This window comes from Spinacia oleracea, chromosome 2 (assembly GCF_020520425.1).
Source record: "Spinacia oleracea cultivar Varoflay chromosome 2, BTI_SOV_V1, whole genome shotgun sequence".
NCBI classification, from domain to species: domain Eukaryota; kingdom Viridiplantae; phylum Streptophyta; class Magnoliopsida; order Caryophyllales; family Amaranthaceae; genus Spinacia; species Spinacia oleracea.
This window is the reverse complement of record NC_079488.1, coordinates 53661205-53681472: the sequence shown is the minus strand read 5'-3', so window position 1 is coordinate 53681472 and position 20268 is coordinate 53661205. Positions and strand designations below refer to the sequence as shown.

At 37.3% G+C, this 20268-nt stretch overlaps 2 protein-coding genes across 2 annotated transcripts; both read right to left on the bottom strand.

Annotated features, from left to right (window-relative positions):
- Positions 1-4904: 4904 nt before the first annotated feature.
- LOC110794148 (protein FAR1-RELATED SEQUENCE 5-like) lies at positions 4905-9852 on the bottom strand. Its single transcript, XM_021999091.2, has 8 exons — positions 9836-9852; positions 9681-9732; positions 8199-8416; positions 7132-8123; positions 5976-6417; positions 5748-5894; positions 5453-5655; positions 4905-5389 (listed from the first exon to the last, which is right to left on the bottom strand). The coding sequence occupies exons 1-8, from the start codon at positions 9850-9852 to the stop codon at positions 4905-4907; spliced, it is 2556 nt and encodes an 851-aa protein (XP_021854783.2).
- Positions 9703-18567, bottom strand: LOC110794147 (uncharacterized). The gene is made up of 4 exons (XM_021999090.2): positions 17907-18567; positions 15376-15597; positions 13741-14121; positions 9703-10371 (listed from the first exon to the last, which is right to left on the bottom strand). The coding sequence occupies exons 1-4, from the start codon at positions 18441-18443 to the stop codon at positions 9898-9900; spliced, it is 1614 nt and encodes a 537-aa protein (XP_021854782.1). The 5' UTR covers positions 18444-18567; the 3' UTR covers positions 9703-9897.
- Between the last annotated feature and the right edge of the window lie 1701 nt (positions 18568-20268).

Below are 20268 nucleotides of genomic sequence, written 5' to 3'. Positions count from 1 at the left end.
GCAACACATTAGACCGGGAAAGTCGAAAGTTGTCCTTATGAATCGTCACGGTCCTTTTTATGGCGCCAAGTTTCACTTTTACAATAACATCTGTTTGCTAACAGGTTTTACTACTATGACTAAGTGGCTTTGTAATAACATTGAGGAAGGTGACGTGTGTGCCTTTGAAATGGAAGACGATTGGGAAGGAGGTGTCTATGCGTCTCGTGTAAAAGTGTTTTCCCCTTTGGAAGGAGACGTTTAAGAAGACTAGTCTATGTACCAGAATGTTGCGTGTATCGGGATGGGATAACAATTTCGTGTACCATGTTAAATAAATGTTATGCACGACGTTATTAGTTTATGCACCTACCATTTTGTCAAAAATCACTACCATTTTGTTATATTGTAGTACCATTTGAATAAAATGAAATACCATTTGCTTTTCATATTTGACATGAGAATTGTTCCCGTTGAGAACTGGACTTATCCCAAATCTGTGACTGGCAACTGTATAAATCTGACAAATCTGACACGTAGAGGCAGGGGCACATTTTTTTAATACTCGTGGAAACGTCTGAACAAGACTGGCAACAAGTACTGTAACAAAATAGTGAAAGTCAAAGTTTGGAATTGACTACATTTGGGGTGTGGGGTTAAAAGGTGACTGCACCACCATGGCCCATTTGAATTGACCCACATTCAAAACTAAACCCTAATTACGGTTCATTTACAAATACAATTGCAATTGTGCTTAGCCGCCCAAACTCTCTATTGCTTTTACTCTCTCTGTTCGGGTTATCTCTCTTTCTTGCTCTCGATCTCTAACCACATTCACCAGATGGGAGGTAAATAATTGTTCCATTGCCATTTAATTGTTAAGATCAATCATTTATGTTTCGTTTAAATTATAATTTGATGGAATTCCTTGTTCGTTAATTGTTCAATTAGAGACTTATTTGTAAATTGTGATACTCTCGTAAATTAGTAACATTTGTGTAGTTGTTTGTTTAATGGTTTGTTTAGATTAATTCGATTACGTGTGCTTGGGTCAAAATTTTGATTTCATGGGACAAACACTCTAAATAAAATCTTAAAAAATGGGTTCTAGGATAATTGTAACTGAAATTATGATGACATGTGGAATTCTGGAAATATGTTGAAGGAAAATTGTAACTCAAATTCTGCGAATTTTGGAGTTTCTGGAATTTCTAGGAAAATTGTAACATCTCTGAAAATTCTAGGAAAATGTTTGTGAAGTTATGATAACTAGGTTGGTGGTTTGACTTTCATTCAATTTTTATTTCTGGAAAGTTTAACATGTGAGAATTAATGGAAATGGGAATACATAACTTGTTACAAAATCCAGAATTTTTAATTAAATTTAGGGGTGGCTTGAATACTCGGAATTAATTCATGGGATAATTGATTCCTAATAAACAGTATTATAGTGAATATAATACTTGTTCTATCAAATATTATAGTGAATATAATACTTGTTCTAACAAGTATATGTTTGTTCAATTTGTTCCTAGGTCAAATTGTAGGATCCTCTTCGCCACCACCCGTGCTACCAATTGCAAAGCGTTGTGATTGGGGGTATGGCATGAGTACCATTAGAGCGTGGACGAATGATAATCCAGGGCGGAGGTTCGTGGCTTGTCCCGACTACGACCCTCAAACCGGTAGAAGGGGTTGTACATACTTTCATTGGGTTGATGTTGACGATCCAATAGCACTGCAAACACAAGTGATACTGAATTTGGTTTCCGACAAAGAGAAACTCCAAAGAGACCTGGCTTCCTACAAAGGTAACATTGCTGAAGCAAATACCACCGCCCGAAAGGTCCAGACCCAATACATCATGCTTAAGATGCAAAGATCGGGGGTGGACTAGGCTGTTGGATATTCGTGCCTTTCATCGTCACTATAGTCGCACTTTCCCTAATGTTGTTTTTATCTTAAGTTAAATGTCGCGTTTACCCTATTATTATTCTAAGGACTAACATATATTAATCCGTCTACTAGTGTATTAAGGTAATATCTCTGTTGTAATTGAACATGCTAATTTTCTCCTAATGTATCGGATTATTTAGTGCCTAATATTATATTCATATTGCGTATGACCATGCCATTCAATTTTATTAAATTTCGTAGATATTGCTAACTGATTACTCGATTGACTGGACAAGACAATGGCATGGCCTAGAATTCGCATGCCTAGTTACTTGCCACAAAATTGCTAATTTTGCATGCACATTTACTTGCCACAAATTTGCATGCACACTATTTTGCATCACCACAAATTCCCAAGCTAATATTTGGCAACTCATGCACAAACAATGTCAGATTTCAATGGACATTTACCATGTTCCATGCAATGGGTGAACTTTCGTGTAATATACATAGCATCCTCTACAATATAAATTACTCCATACCATTCATCGTTATCAAAACCTCAATCCTACAACATTATTCAATATTATCAATAAAAAAAACCTCCAACCCAATATGGACCCCTTTAGACCTCAATCCTTCCCCACCATGTGTGTAGATGTTACCTCCCTTGCAATGATGGGGATCCTGGATGAGGTTAGAGAATTACTTAGTGCTGTAGACCTTTGGGATCACGCCCTAAGGCCGACTAAAAGCTACGACCGGCTCACCGTTCAATTCTTGTACACATTCAACCCCCGCACATGCAACCACCGTCAACGTCACGAATACGACTACTGCTCCCACCCATCTGCTCTGTTCGATGACCACCCAATTGCCGGTTTCCGTCTTAGAAATCAAGATTACACCCGGACGAAAACACAGTTGCAAGGTATGTTCGGTTGGCAAAGTACGGATTGCAAACCAAAATCACCAAGACACCCTCAGTACAATCCACACAGGTTTTGGGAATCGCTTACAATCCTGCCACGATTTGATCCTGAAACACCCTGCGCAACACTAATTCATAACCCATCCATTAGGATGGCATTCAAAATTATGGCATGCACCTTCTTCGCACGGGACTTGGAACTCGACAGGGTGTACGAGGAAGATTTGTATTACTTATTCTTGATGGTCCACGGTAAATGGAATCCAAGGACATTCACCCCACCAGACACATGGCTTGGCTTATTCACTACCTTTATCAGCTACGCATAAAATGGAGGCGGATGTGGAGGGATTCCAATAACGTGGGTGACATATCTCTGGAAAGGCTTACGATCGGTGGAATTGTCAACAGGATAGCACGTCGTGTTGGTATTGCCACAGATAATCTTAGGGAACTTCCTCCATCTCCCTAATTGAACCTTAATGCCATCCGACGTATATCCTACTTTGATTACGGTTATGGACCGTACGGTGGAAAGATCACATGGCTAGTTGACTCGAACCCTTACTATGCGCTCCCGGACACTAACGTCACTGGTGTGTGTCCTAGTCATAGTCTAACTCCGCCACCTAATCTTGTATGTTACCAACAAAGGTTAGAGCGTGGGGAGTATGCCAATAGAGATGGTCGTGCATAAAGATGACTAGTTTTATGTTTAACTTTGGTTATTTGATGTAATGGTCCTTTTTTATAATTAAATGGTACCCTTTATGTTCAAATGGTACTCTTTATAGTCTAATGGTACTTCTTTATTAAAATGGTACTCTTTTTATTCAAATGGTACTATTTACATTTAAATGGTAATTTTTACATTTAAATGGTACTTTTTACATTTAAATGGTACTCTTAACATTTAAATGATACTTTTAACATTAAAATAATACGTTTTACAAAATCAATAGTGATGGTAACCAACTAATTTGTAGTTCATTAATTAATTGTAGCCCATTTGATTCTTGTAAATAATTATACCCTCTTTTAAATGGGGCTGGCCCACTTACAAATAACCAAAATTCTCAAATAGTAAATAATTCCAACTTTTAATGGGCTGACTTACAAATATCCATAATTTACAGAATAAAATAACAGAGATTCAATCCAACTTCAATGTAAATAATTCACATCACTTTATTACAACTTCAACAACAAATGGTAAATTATTCCAACTTATAATGGGCTGGCCCACTTACAAATATCCAAATGTTTAATAAACTACAAACTTGGCATATCATCCTACATCTCCTTAACACTAGACACAAGATTACGGATAAATAGAGGCAACTGAGTGGTTGACAAAGTAGAGGCACCAGAAACAGCTGGCCTTGGATCAAATGGGGTGGAAGAGCCGGGTCCTCGAACACTCGTCTGGTATGGGGTACCCAAACCGAAAGCCTGGCTAGATTCACCGCATTCACCTCACGCATCTGCTGTGAAAAGGATATAACCTTCGAAGAACCTTGGTCAACGTAACCACCACCACCAACCACAGGTTCAAAAAATCCACCTACCGGTCCGTTCACAGACCCGGCACAGACTTCAGATTGGGATTGATCAGCAAACATTTGTTGTGATTGTTGTAGTTGAATATACCGTCGTTCTTGTGGATGTTGAGGATGAAAATAGCGTTGTTGTTTAGGATGAACAAACGTTTGTTGATGCATTGGTTGGGGATGAACATAGCTCAGTGGTTGAGATTGTTGTGGTTGAACATAGGGTCGTGGTTCAGATTGTTGGGGTTGGACGTAAGGTCGTGGTTGAGACTGTTGGGGTTGAACATAGGTTGATTGATGAGATTGTGGGGGGTGATGGACATATCCAGGGGGTAAGAGGGTTGCCGGCTTAGAAAAGTAACGTATGGTTCCATCTAACATTTGTATACCACCAAGACTTTGTTGTAAAACCTGATAAATTGATGTATTTTAAACATCAAAATGGGAATAAAAGCACGTGTGTAAAAAAATAACTATAGTAAACTGTACTTGTTGTGTGCGTGGCAGGGGGGTCCCTGTTCCGACTCGCTAGGAGGTTGTGGGTGTGCCTATTCCAAGGCCTTCTTGCCCTTCCTTGGAGAAGCCGGCTTCCTTGGAGCAGCAGGCTTCCTTGGGGCTGCTGGCTTCCTCGGAGCTGCTGCCTTCCTCGAAGTCGGCTTCTCCGAGGCTGGATAAGACGGACCCTGATCAATTTGAGTAGCATCATCATCATCATCAGCAGCAGCAGCAGCAGCAACATCAGTTTGAGTCACATCTTTGTTACAATAATCACAGTTCAGGTTCATCTGTTCTTTCATTGGAGGTCTCTTTGGATACTCGGTACATGACCTGAACCTGTAGCTAGTAGTCCTATGATCAGGTGCAGGAGGCTTAAAGGGATCCAACAGGGGAGTAACCCCATCTACGCTACCAGACGGAAAACCATATCCATCATTACTTCCGGAATCAAGACCCTGATACTCTACACTCCTAGGAACACTTTCACCACCAACACAACTACCTTCATGTTCAGTTCTAAGTGGAGAATCAAAGACTGCAATGCAACGTCATACCGGGAGCAATTCACCCACTAAAGAAGGGCTTACCTCAGTCATACCCTTCTCTAGACATACAGAAGATGGTGTTCCCAACATCAACTCCTCACTTTGGGTAACATCATTCTGCCTGTCAAGCATGGATATCTTCTCATCCAACCGAATATCCAACAACTGAAATATCTCTACAACTATGTCAACAGTTTCTTTGTAACTGGAAGCCTTCTTACAAATGGGATCAAACAACACTTGCAACTTATCATACCTACATGGCATGGCCAAAACATATAAATAATCACCTAAAGTAACCATAACAAACTTGATTTTTTAACAAATCAAAAGTGGAATGGATCTCACCTGCAAACAGCCTCTGTCTTCAAGGGGTCATGGTACATCACCTTCACCTTAGTATATTTCCGTTCAACATCTTTCCTCCAACGCCGAAGTATATATTTTTCGGGAACTTCTGTTTGGTTGTTTAAACCAAACAAGAGCATCATGTGCCTACACATGATTCCATGGCATTCAAAGTGCTTGCACTGACAACTAACTTCTTTGGTCAAATAATTAAACGTCGCGACATACTTTATCTTACGTTTCGTTAGGATCTCCTTCCTAGAGTATTTAGGTTTTACCCACACCCTATCCTCAAGCTCATACTCCTCCAGAGCATCATCCAACATCTTCCTTCTAACACAATTCACATACAGCATTTTAGTACACTCTCTTTGAACCTCATTAAACTTAGCATCAGTATAACATTTCTGGAACACTTCTTCAATTGGAAATCCAGTAAGAATTTGCCTTATATTTCTCGCCGTACTTTCATCAGCCTTACTTTCCGCATTTTCTCTTCCCTCCATTGCTTCGCAGTAAGACTTAGCAAACTCATACAAAGCAGTATGTTTATCAACATAACAGTCAAAGAAACTATTTATGCTTTCAACCCGTTGTGTCGTCTTCATTCCGGCCCAAAATAAATGCTTCAGGTAGGCAGGGACCCACATAATCCTTTCCTTGTACATATCTACACATAGAACAAGTTGTAATGTTTATAATGTTTTCAAACAAGGGTGAGAACTCAAAATCAGTTTATGCATAAACTGATCAGATCATGGATTAAATAACAACAGGTTTGCATATTAAAGAACATGGATCACTTTATGCATAAACTGATCAGATAATGGACAAGTTTGTGGAGACCATGTTTGTGCATAGACTGATCATGGACAACTGATCAGATCAGATCAGTCTATGCACAAACAAGGTTATGCAGACCATGTTTATGCATACACTAATCAGATCAGGTTGTGCAGACCAGGGATCAGTTTGTGCATAAACTGATCAGATCATATTGTGTATATCATATTGCACAGACCATGGATCAGATCAGTTTGTGCAGACCAGGCATCAACAAACTAACAACATCAACAAAATGGGATTGGGAAGCTCATAAAAGTAGGGTACCCATCATTTGATCTGTTTTCAACATGTACTCATAACCAGGTGGTGCACAAACTATTTTCAACATGTAATCTTTTTACTTTGGTGCAACTAATCTATAAAACGGATCGGATCAATTCTCTATAAAACTGATCAGGTTAGTGGAAAATATCTCATTTGTGCAAAACAACTTATCAACAAGTTCTTGTATTTTATCATTATCAACAAGGTGATCAACAAATCAACATTTTATAAAGACAATCATATTCACATCTACCCGGAAGCAAATCCTACTAACCTTCAAGCCAATCGGATTCACTCTCTGACAAGTTGTAGCGTTCCATCACGGTTGCCCAATTCATTTCAAATTCATCACCATCGAGACTGTCATAAATTGCATGCTCCAAGTCTTCCTTCAAATCTAGGTACTCCTCATTCTTTCCTATCTTCCTACAAAACTTCTGCGCAATGTGCCATAGACACCACCTATGAATTGTTTCACTCATGGTTGACCGTAATGCTTTCCTCATCGCGGCATCCTGATCGGTCAATATCCCTATTGGGGCTTTGCCTCCCATACACTCCAACCAATGACTAAATATCCACTCAAAGGTGTCGGCATTCTCGCGAGAAACCAACGCACAACCAAGTAATATGCTTTGCCCATGATGGTTTACACCTACAAAATTCGCAAATGGCATTTTGTATTGATTGGTCAAATAGGTAGTGTCAAAGCACACAACATCACCAAACTCCTCATACGTCGCTCTAATATGAGCATCTACCCAAAAAACATCTTGCAAACTACCACCATCAGCTTGCCTAAAGACATGAAAAAAATCTGAATTATCTTCCTTCATCTTCTCAAAGTAAGAAAACATCGCCCTTGCATCACCGCCTTTCGTCTTTTCCTTTTTCCTTTTGGCAAGGTAATCATGAATATCCTTCTGGGAAAAGGGCATGTGCGCTTTACCATTCCTTCGCGTTGACATCAAATTATATACTTGATTAGTCCCCAGGCCAGATTTCCTACAAATCTCAAATTCCCGACTTACATGGGGATTATCTTCAATGAACTTCTTCAAGAACGAAGCAATTGTTCGGGACTTACCCGGGGTTGGGTGATGATTTGCGTGTCCCATGACTGACCTACGTATAACCCACTGCCCTATCTCATTAACACTAGAAAACACATGTACGGGACATTCACATTTCTTAGACTTGCGTACCCCACTACCAACATGAACCTGGATATCAGATGAACCAAAAACACCACTAACCTTCCGCTTCCTCTCAGGCACCCCATATCACTCACAAGTCCACATAAAATTACGCATCTATTTAACTACTACTCCCGTTTAAGACCCATCCCGTGACAAAGTACTGCTAGTACATTTCTTCGGCGAACCACAACGACGGACAAAACAAAAACCCTTTTGCCTACCATAAGCCTTCAATTGAACATCAATTGCCTCCCAATCGGGAAAAACCATACCCTCCTTCACTTCAGGAACTTCCTCTTCCTCCCCATAGGCAGTCAATACCAATTTCTTGGAGGGGGTTTTGAAACCATCACCCCCATCCTAAAATTAACATCAACAATATAGTATTATAAATCATGACTACCAGTCACATATATATATTATTGATAATTCATTTGGCTTGCATAATAATAGGATTATAACATTCCGCTACCCATCAACTATCATCCCAACTACTAGTACATAACTATTAATCAGTATTAATAAATACACAACAGATAAACCAGTAATACAATTCATCATTATTATTCAATTATTATTCCCAAATAAACATTGTAATTATTCCACATTTTCATTCTATTATTAATCCCCAATAAACATTGATATTAGTCACCAATTAATTCGTCCCTACATTAAATACCACAATAAATTCCACATTCGGACCAAATCTCTCAAAACAATAATATAGCAATCCGAAAAAATCATAGCTAAATACGAAATTACACAAACCCGATTTCGAAGGCACGAAATTAAATGCGAACTCAGACCAATAATATATTACAAAAAATACGAAATTAAATACCTAAAAAAACCTAATTTTCTGGGTTCAGAAGCTCCATTTACCTTGTTCAGACCTTCTTCTTCATCGGAAGATTGAGGTTTCCACCTCTATTCGAACGCCTCCTCTTCGTCGTTTAGTAATCTCCCAGATTCAGCGTCTATTTCCCTCGAACTCATCTAGATAATTGTTGACAAATATCATAAGATAAGTTTCTTCCCCAAAGTTAATGAATTTGAGATTGTGTGTGCTCTCTGTTTATTTCTTCCTAATTTTTCTTTGAATTGAAGAACAAGAGGAGTAGAACAAGAGGAGAAGAACAATAGGGGTAGAACCAGAGAACAAGAACTCGATTTGGGGAAGAACTCGATTTGGGGAAGAACAAACAGAATTGTAAGGCAGATCATTAATTTCCACGTTGCCAGGTCCAACATGGCATTTTTGCCATGTCTGCTACACTGTACATTTTCATTTTCCCCCAAAAAACTTTTTAATTTTCATTTTACCTTTTTTTGTGGGCCTGATATGTATTTACCCATACATATCTGATAGGTGTATTTACTTCCTCCAAGGTGGTCAGCCTCTTTGTGGAATATTTAGGTTACGATTTCCTACCCTTATCGGGAATTTTAAGTATCCGACAACAATGTTACAATATTTATGTTGTAATAGCCCAGTTGTTTTTGTTTGTAGTGTAAGTTAATGTATGGTGAGCTTAAAAAAAACGTAGTTATATAGTTGGGATCATTTTGAGAAAGCCAGCTATAGTTCGAATTATTTATGTTAAATTTTTCCTATTACTATTACTTGTATGAGAATACAACCAGAATATGCAAGGGTGATTTCATAAGCACAAGAACTTCAACAGGTCACCAAGTAGCATTCAAAGCATTTACAAGCTCTTCTCATCCCATTACGTAACTAACGTCAATACACTACTCCGTATAAATCAATATCAAAACCTTCTTGGAGTTACCATTAAGACATGAATATGACGTATATGAATCAAATTTGAAGTGTGTGCCTAGCTAGCTTGAAAATTAAGAAAGAAATCAAGTTTTTGAACTAGAAGCTCAGCAGATCCATAAACAAGGTTGGTATTGTTGAGCCAGTCTTTCTCCAAAGCCCCTATTTTAGCACTAGCGCGCATCTCTTGAAGAAATTCAGATACTATTGAATAAATAGATACCTTTAACACATCTGCTAATGCATACGACTTTGAGTGTGAAGGGCTACCCCTTTTCTTGTTCATGGCAGTAGCAATTTCTCTTCTAGCTGTGCTGTTTGTAGCCCATTTAATACCAGCAGGACCAAGTATATGATTTGGGGATTGCAAATTTATCTTCTTTCCCATGGATGTTTCCACAGCAACCAGGCAAGACAACAGCGTTGATAACACCATAGCATGACTCCCAGATAGCTGAGCAACTCCAAACCTGTCTTCTTTATGTGAGTGTACTTCTAAAGATGCTACAGCTTGTGCACACCATGCATACAACTGCACAAAATACCACAAAGGAATTAAGAATACTTAGAGATGCCGCAGACAACTCTGCCAATTACAAAAGAAAACCACTCAAACCAAGTATAGACCATTAGAAAGAAAAAAAAAACACGCAACCATGTAATTCTGCCACAGATGATATTAGATTTATCAGAACACATCTATGTTTCTTTCAGACATGCAACCATACCAAATTAGTAACATACTGAAAGGATGCCATGTCTTGTTTTCCTATCTTTGCAACGGTGATTGGATACTGTAAGTTGTTGCACTCTGTTCTTCCTTCATTTTTAAACTTGGGTGTATTATCCCTCTAGTAGTGTTTGGTGCATTTTGCACTAAAATTTCTCTCTTTTTTTGCAAAAAAATTATCTCTTTACTTCATACTATAAGATATGATAGGAAATAACATACATACTATGACTAGAAGGAACACCATGAAGGCCAACACATGAGGGGATAATTTTGTGTGTGCTTAAGTGTTAGTTATCAATGAAATGTTACATGTAGGATTCGATGACCACTCTTGACCTTTCAGAAAGAGTTTCGGACTTTAAAGTCCACTGTATCCATCATAATAGCCACCAATCCAGAAAGTACAATATTACAGTAAGAAATAAAGCGAGAAAATCATGACCGGAAAGAAAGGCATGAAAAACCATGAATAATCCACCTTGGTAAGCCACTGAAAACTTAAACAATAGCTCAGCAGGGTAACTGAAGTATTTAATTCATCTCACACACAGAACCCTAACATAATTCTAGATACCTAACCTTACCTTAGTGCCAAAGAGGTTACAGAATTACAGCAGTCAGAACATCCAGTTAACGAAAAAGTGATATAAAAGAAGTATTAAGAGAGAGGGATAAGACTAGAAATGGAAATTACATGATTCATTTGAAAAAAAGACAAACTACATAACAGCAAATAGTGTAAGTTAAATAACAAATAATGCTAAAAACTGAGGAAGCATAATCCCATGAACTGATTTAGTGCATAATTTTGTTGACCCACCAACTTAAACACCATAAACTAAAGGATCTTAAGACCCACTTTCTCTAACTTAACAATCGGATTCCTATATTGTGCCACTTTCTTATTACTTATCATCCTACCATTTACCAAGTAATAGAGGTATTGCTTTGATTCAATTATCCAATATGTTCCATATGTTTAGGATTATTTGTTTACGAGTTAGTTACTTAGGACGGTAAGTCAATAAGACAGGCAGACTATCAAGAGTTGGATTGTTTAACTGGAGTTAATGAGTGTTAAAACCCTTTCGTTTCTTGTGTTTTCATAAATGGCCATCCAAGTAATCTATTAAATTAGTTTGCGGGATTATGCTTCTTATATTAAGCTTTATTTGTTTTTTACTTGTACTATCTCTTTTTTTGCGTGTTTATTTAGAAACCCTTCACAGCCCCTCTATTCTCCAGTAGTAAATAGCAGCACTGGTAATAATTTCACACCTAATTTTGTAAGATAAATTACTCCATCCGTTTTAGAATAACTTACACACTTCCCTCTTTTGGCTGTTACAGAATAATTGACATACTTACTTATTTGGAAAGGACAGACAGCTATTAGAATGTATTTACCTCACCTACCATGGCCCATTAACTTCCCTCACTCTCACATCACTTTCTAACAATATAAAATGACTCCACTAACTTCGGGCTCGTTCGGTATCACTGCCGCCTGCCGGTTTCCAGTTTTTGATTTTTAGGTTTTATAAGTCATCTGATTTATATTGAACCATGAACTAAAAAATAATCATACTTATAGTAATCATGTTAATTTTAAAAACTGACAACAAAAAGCTGGAAACAAAAATCGATACCAAACGAGCCCTTCACTTTACATTAAACAACTCACTTTTAGGTCACTAATCAATATTTTCTTAAACTATGTACCTAAAGTAACTTTCCCCCACCCTCACATGTCCGATTTTCTAAAATTATAAAATGATTCCACTAACTTTACTCAAACAACTCACTTTATGGTCCTAACTTACTATTTTCTTAAACTACATACCCAAAGGAGCGTGTGGGAAGTACATCCTAAATTATACATAACTTCATTCCCAAACAAGTGGTTTTTACCAAAAAGGAAAAAAATGTCTGTTACCACATTAGAGATGGAAGTTAAAATAAATGAAGAAACAAGTGAAACTTGCTGAATGGAATGGTTGACAATGACCATAGAAGTTGGTACGGGACTTCTATTGTAAATTTACACATAAATTTATTAATGTTATTACCATTAGTCATTTTTTACCAATCACTAAACGAATTTCTTGTCATCATTCAAGTTTAAGCTAGTAAAATATGTGGCTTCGCCAAAACATTTCTAATTAGATAGCTTTTTAACTTGTAACTCGGTTTGTTTAATCAAACCTTCAAGTAGCCTCGGTTGTAACTAAATCTATACCCAATTGATATAAGTTCTCAAGTAGAGTACTTGTATCTGTGTTCGTGGACTTAAATCGTTCATGCCCTTCAATGTACCCTTTCACTATACAGAGGAACCCAAAAGACACCAAAATGCAATAAATCTCTCTTTCCATATATCAATTTGGATGCTTCTAATAATACCAAAACTGAATTGATATCTACTTGAACGGTTGAACCTAAATAAGCTCACAACAACTCACCACGCAAAGAAAGCATCCCCCGCCTCTAATGTTAGTAGCATCACGGTAATATAAGGTAGAGTAAGTTTGGAATGAAGTGAACTTGGAGCAGAAAGCACCCTTGTCATATTTCATGATTCAAATAAATCTGCCAATAAATCTGATGAGGTCTTTAGTTGTGGTAACTGAGGTATGGAACCTTATGCCCCCAAGTTTCTCATCCCTCCCTAATTACCTAAGTCCCATACCTGCTACCCCCAAGTATTGAGATCACATACCTACCTATCCCCACCCCCCTTCTCTCTCTCACCTTTTTCCCATCTGTGGAGAGGTAGTTATAGAAATGCTGGAGAAATCATTTTTGAAAGGGCAAGTAGTGAAATGAAAAATATTTAACTTACACAAGACCTCCAAGGTCCTACATCAAAACAGTTTTTAAAAGAAAAGCTATATAAGGAAAGGACTTAACAGATAACAAGACTAACAACATTGCCTCATATGGGAGTTCAACCTTGGAAAATATAACATTTAGAACTTCATGTATTTCGAGTAATTTTGTATTCACATTTCAGTTTCAAATAGCACTATGTAATGTAGGAAGAAATCTGTCAAAGAATCTTCCCAAAGAACAAGTTATCAAAGACGGAAACATGAAGGTTCACCATATCGTTGCATACACAAGTTTGATATAAATCACATCAAATACGAAAGGAAAAAGCTTGATTACCTGGAAATTACCAAATGATTCAAGAATCTCAGAGCTATGAATAATTTCATTTGGGGAGCTTAATTGATGCGATAGTTTGTTTACGTTCTCAGTTGAACTTGTTAAGCCTTCAGCTAACTTTGAAGCAAACTGCTCTAAAGGCCTCATGCACGCAGCCACTACTCTCTTGTAAGTCTCACCAGTTTCTTCAAAGAAGGCTGCCCGGCGCCAGGGTTCAATGTTACTTCCACACACCATGCATAAATCAAGATACGCAAGATACTGCAGCAGAGATCTAGGATGACTGCCCTCCAAAGCAGCGAGAAGTGAATCACTGGGATTTGTTTCCACTGCAGCAGATCCTTTTGATGGAGCAAACACAAATCTCTTTGTATGCAGAACCTGTATAAGAATACGATAAAACAATGGTATGAATCTTTTAGTATTGGTACAATTGGACATAAAAAAATATATTAACCTACATATAATGAACATAGATATAGAAAATGGACCTATACACATGGATATGCAAGTATAACTCAAATCCATAAATGTTAACGAGCTCTAGGCAACATGGTCAGTGAATAGGTGTTCAATTATTAAACAAGGCATTTAAGGACATCGAATTCAAAGGTATACACATAAGTCAGTTGCAACTTGCAAGCAAATGGATCTCTACACCATTTTGTCAATCAAAACAAGAAGCCCTCCCCACCACCAAAAAAAACCAAGAAAGAAAAGTTGGGGGTGGACTTCTGAGGTAAAACAAGGAAGGCAAGGTTAGATATAGCATTGAAGACTAGAAAGTCATGCCTGTCAAACAGACATAAGTAACTTGAGACCAGAAGAACATTTCAATTAATAAAGCACCTAAAAACTGTTTAGTGCACAAGTCAAATCAGTCAACCAATAACTTCTAATAGAGAGCTATCAATCTATCATAATAAAACACTTCAGAGATTATGTTGGATACGGGATTCAAATATATGAAAAAATAGCAACAGTCCCACCACTTCTAGACACATGTAATTTGAGATGATGGTGGATACAAGATCTAATTCAAGAAAGACAATGTCATACGCTTATACCACGTTAAGACAATAAAATTTTGCAATTATTTGGCAAATGGCTTTAAGCCAGCCTCTTCATTAGCTTCTGGCTTGCTAATGTAGCTAACAAAACCAAAAAGTATGTTTGGCCAATAGTTTTTACATTTACTGAAAAGTAGAATGAACGAACTGATTGGAGCATGCTATTCTTCTCGCAACCAATAGCTAAAACCGTGAAAAATCAACTCAAGCAATTGACAAAAACGTGCTAGCTAAACAACAAGACAAAACAAACTAATTAAAGAAGAACCATGCTCACTGCACACATCCTGATGGAGCAACCAGGTATCAATGTCTTAAGTTGATTGTTGAAACCACTAACATGTCAAAACAATTATAAACTCCAAATGGTTCACTACACAAATTAAATCAGTCAAGAAAAGATATCAAATAGATATTGTAACACTTCTGAAATTTCCGTGAATATGAAGTAACAACAATGTCTTGTTTTGTATCGAAATTAAGATAGTTAACAATGAAATTTAAAATTGATCATATACAGAACAATGGCATCTAATAAGCTTAAGTGATGTAGTGAAGAACAAACCTTGTGCAAATGAAGTATCAGCTCCCAGGAGAGAAAAACCGCAAAATTTCCTATGTAAAAGATAAAATGCTCTGAAAAATATTGCCTAGCAACCGAACTTTTACGCTGATTTGGCAAGAGGACCACGAACAGTGCTGAAAAAATGAAGGATGCAGCCGAAAGCTTTAGAGCTTGTCTAACAGCCGAAAGAAGCCCCATCTTATAGCTAAAAAAAGGTGGACGCTGTTGACAAACAATAATAAGATTATTTCAAAAAGAGGTTAAAAGGTGCATTATTCATAAACCATAGATTTGAAATTGACTTCTAAAAACACATTGAAAATGAGTCTGTAATGACCTCCACATCAACAATTAAGAGTATAACTTGATATAATAAAGTCCCTACAATTTAGGATGACACGGGAGACCAACACACCTCTTTTTTTAGGTGTGCTAGCTCACTAAAGAGTCGTAATGAAATGTGAGCCATCAAAAACTGAGAGGGCAGTTGGGTCACAGAACCGGAGGAAATAAAGGAGCTATTCTACAACTTCTACTCAGACCTCTTCTCCGCGAGTCAGGCCTCCCAAGCAGGCACCTACGTGTGGAACTCATGGATGGAGGATGCCCCGAATTTAACTAACACTCAACTTGATTTACTGTCTATGCCCTTTTCAATGCAGGAAATTAAACAAACAGCTTTTAGCATGAAGGGGATAAATCCCCGGGTCTAGATGGGGTGCCACCCAGTTTCTTTCACCAAAAGTGGGATGTCACTGAAACAGAAGTATACGAGGCAGTCCACAACTTCCTTAACCGACAGTTCATGTTACGCGAGACGAACGAGGCATTCATCACCATTATCCCAAAGACACCAAAACCGGTACTTGTGGCGAAGTTTAGGCCTGTAAGCCTATGTCTTACTTCCTACAAAATCATTTTGAAATGCCTAGTGAGGCGTCAGAAATCCGTGATGAAGGATATAGTCGGTGATTTTCAGAACGCCTTTGTGGCAGGGCGTTTTCTATAGGACAATAGCTCATTGGCTTATGAGATGATGAATATGGTCAAGAAAAAGAAGCAGGATAACCGGCTTGATGCAGTCTTCAAATTGACCTAAATAAATCCTATGACCGTATTAGATGAAATCTCTTGGAGGCTCTTATTCGAAAGATGGATTATCCCGATAAATGGGTGCAATGGATCATGCGATGCGTCACGGCGGTGACGTACTCGGTACTGGTCAATAACAAAGTATTTAATTGAATAATTTTTAACCAGTAAAAAAAATGTTTCAATAAAGTAAGCAATCAGTTGAAATCAGTAAAATTGAGTTTTTTTCTTTTTGAAGAAAGTAAAATAAGTTTTAAGCTTTTAACCATTAAATATTAAATATCAAATTCAATCATTTCAATAGGTTTTAATTTGTAAAAAAAATAATTTTCAATAGATCAATAATAATAATTTTAATCAATACATATTTCCAGTTCGCTTAAAATCAGGAAATCTAAACAGGGACATAGACTGGTCATAAGGAGGTTTCACTCGAAAACGCATAACAAACACTAAAGCCAAATTGAGTGTTTTACACTTCATAAACAAATCTTCCACAAGCCTCACTCACTCCACTTCTCCAACCAAACTTCATACAGATCAACAGTCCACCAGTATGCTATACTACCCTGTTTCACAATATATGCAAGATTTCTTTTTACACGTATTCCAACACACTTCTTTGGACATTAATATCTCTAAATGCATATAAGTAAAAATTATAAAAAGTTGATATTTGAAATCCTCGCATTAATACGAATTTAACAAGATCTCACTTCACTATGTTTTTTGTTATATAATGGTGAACGAAAGATTGTCAGAGTTGATTGATTAATAATGCCTAAATGAGAAATGATCATGTATTGCGGAACGGAGGTAGTACTAAATATCTTGTTTAAAATGCATGAAGCATTGAACTTAAAGAACAGTTAACATCTACCATTGATCAACAACAAATTAATATTTTCCAATCAGACATGGGCTGCAAATTTAAATCTCCTCCAATTCTTCTTGGCATACGGCATACCTTTTCTTCCCTTGCAGTCCAAGCAAAATTTCTCACTAAGTGCTCAATCCATCTATACAAATCCCACCCCATTATATGATAAAACCATCTAAATCTTGCCATCTTACCATTCATGCAAAGCTACAAGGCTATACCCCGCTATAAGGCCTATAACTCTTCATCACTTCATCCATCCTCATTACATGATTAAACCATCTAAGTCTTGCTCCTTGCATTTTACCATTGATACAAAGCTACGAGCTATGCCTCCAATATAACTCTTCATTACTTCATCCCTAATTTTTTCTAATCTAATTATCTAAGCATGGTTGCACATTCAACTAAGCACCCTCATATCATATCCAATTCCAACCAAAGATCTTTATCTCATCTAGTACAGTATCATATTGAAACATCCAATATGAAATTAAAATTTCATCAAAATAAGAAGAAAGCAGGAAAATCAATGCAATCTAAACAGTACATAAGGCACCTGAACAATAGGGAAATCCAACACCAAGCGCTGAGAGAATACACAATAAAACCCATAAAGCAAACCGGCAAAAACACTTCGTTGCCCCAATGAGCTGATCAACCCAGAAAAAGAACCAGAATAACTACTTCCAGCTATCAAAACCACCGCGGCAAAACCCGACACAGATGAAACACTAATAAGAACGAGTATACACAGAGAAGACCGAGCTCGATGGACAAAACCCTCGTCGATGGAAGACGAACCGGAAAAAACCAATCGGACGATTCCGAGAGCGAGCTCCGGCGGGGAAGCGTGGCGGCGGAACTGAGGAGTGGCGTTAAGTTGGACGGAAATAGAGAAGAAGAGCATAGAAATGAGGAAGCCGAGGAGAGAGACACAACCGAGGAGAGAGGGGAAGTAGGGTTTAGGGGTGAAAGGGGAGAGCAGTAAAGCTTTGGTGAGTATGAAAATGGCGGCGGATTGAATGGATTGCCATATTAGGAATGATAGAAAGCGATTTTTGACGATGTCTGACGGTGGCGGTGGTTGCGACATGGTGGTGCCTGTAGTGGTGTTTTAGAAGGTTGAGCTTGGGAGGGTTTTACAGAGAACTTTGCTGGAATAAGCAGGATTATTTTTAGTTTGAGAGGAGGGAGAGTTTTGGCCCGCTCGAGTGGTGTGGTAAGAGCATCAACACTCATGGGTTTTCTCTCCCCTCTTCTCATTGGTCCACATCACTTTCCACTAACTTTATCACATAACCTTTCCATTTCACAATTTCATACCTACATTCATTAACCTCCCCATTTACCTTCTCTCTCCTACTTTTCCATACCCCACTACCTTTTCTCCCTCCTACTCTCCATACTCCACCAATATTAATAAAAATTATTTGATTCAACACATTAATATTAGATAATATTAATTAAATCAAAATTTGGTATTATAATTAAATAATTACCATTTAATTAATCGAATTAAATCATTAATTATAGTACGTTAAAAAAAGCGTTATTTACACTAATTTAATCGTTAATTGCTATTTACACTAATTTAATCGTTAACTGATATTTACACTAATTCAACGGTAATTTTTTTTAAAAAAAAAAAAATTAAAGTTGGATTGTTTGAAGGGAAGAAACACACGTGGGCTCCCATCAACTTGGGACCACTTTTGAGACCACTTTTATGTGGGAAGCTTCCCTTTTTATTAACCTCCTCTTTTGTTTTATGATTATGAGAAACATTCCACAATGGTGAGAACCCTCCCTTTTCCATTTTTTCTCAAATGGGAAGGGTGAAATCCCATGAATGTTGATGCTCTAATATGGTGGACTGGTGGGGGATGGAGGATTGGTAGTAACACTAGTACAGCATAACAGCAGTAGTCACTACTCACTTAGTCAGTGCCTAGGGGAGACCTGTGCAGGGTCGGGTCAGCGTCGGACCGGGTTAGAAATTAAATAGGCGGGTTGCTTCAAGATAACTCTTAAACGGGCTGGACTGAGTCATGGCCTATTTATTACGACCCGACCCATATTTATTCCATAGCTTAAAACAATTTTTACCACCAATTCTGATATTTTTTGAAGTAAATTTTTGTAGTACAAAGTTCTGAATTTTTGACAAAAACTAGAATGTGTCCGTGCATAAGCACGGGATATAGATAATGTTGCAAATAAAAATAGAGGTACATAGTCAAAGTTAAATCGATACTAATTACAATGAAAATGATAAAGGTTGCAACATGCGATCTTTAAGTCGCATCACAATGATGGCATGACATGCTTATGTGTCGTGATTTAAGTTGAAAACTAAAATATTTAACTTATATAACCTATTGTACATGTTTTAAAAAAAAGATAGGAAAATCTTAATATTTAATTTGTTTCCTTCTTTATATCGACTACCTTATTTTCATATTTTCATAGTAAAAATATTGCATTGGTAGTTAAAATATTCTGATGACGCATAACCTATGTGGCACCTATTGTATTAATTAAACTCCAACACGTAAAATTGCGACAACTAAATATTGTAGTAACTTGCGACCTTTATCATCATAATTACAAATAAATCCTCCTAAAATCATATACTCCTATTTAAATAACTCAAAAAACACCTATTCGTTTCCTCAAATATTATAATTTTTCTTCCCATCTCACTCGCAAAAGCAATGCAACTACGACATAATCACTCTCTAGCTTGAGAACATATAGTATGAAAGTGAACGTATTCACCAAACACTCCTTCAAGTTGTCCTCCAAAATTATGTCTCCAAATTCCTAATTATGGGTCAATATATGTTGTCCAAACACAATATTTTTGCACAAATTTGCATACGTAGTATATACTTATATGGTTTTCAAATTGAATGAAG

Excerpts from the sequence above, each read along its gene's own strand:
- LOC110794148 (XM_021999091.2), bottom strand. Across the intron at positions 8,417-9,680 it reads CTGGTTGTATTCTCATACAA|GATGGGGGTGATGGTTTCAA; the intron begins GTAATAGTAATA and ends TGTTAATTTTAG. Across the intron at positions 8,124-8,198 it reads AGTACTTTGTCACGGGATGG|GAAGCGGAAGGTTAGTGGTG; the intron begins GTCTTAAACGGG and ends GGTGCCTGAGAG.
- LOC110794147 (XM_021999090.2), bottom strand. The coding sequence starts at position 18,443 with ATGTCGCAACCACCGCCACCGTCAGACATCGTCAAAAATCGCTTTCTA. Across the intron at positions 14,122-15,375 it reads TGATACTTCATTTGCACAAG|GTTCTGCATACAAAGAGATT; the intron begins GTTTGTTCTTCA and ends ATTCTTATACAG. Across the intron at positions 10,372-13,740 it reads AATCATTTGGTAATTTCCAG|TTGTATGCATGGTGTGCACA; the intron begins GTAATCAAGCTT and ends TATTTTGTGCAG.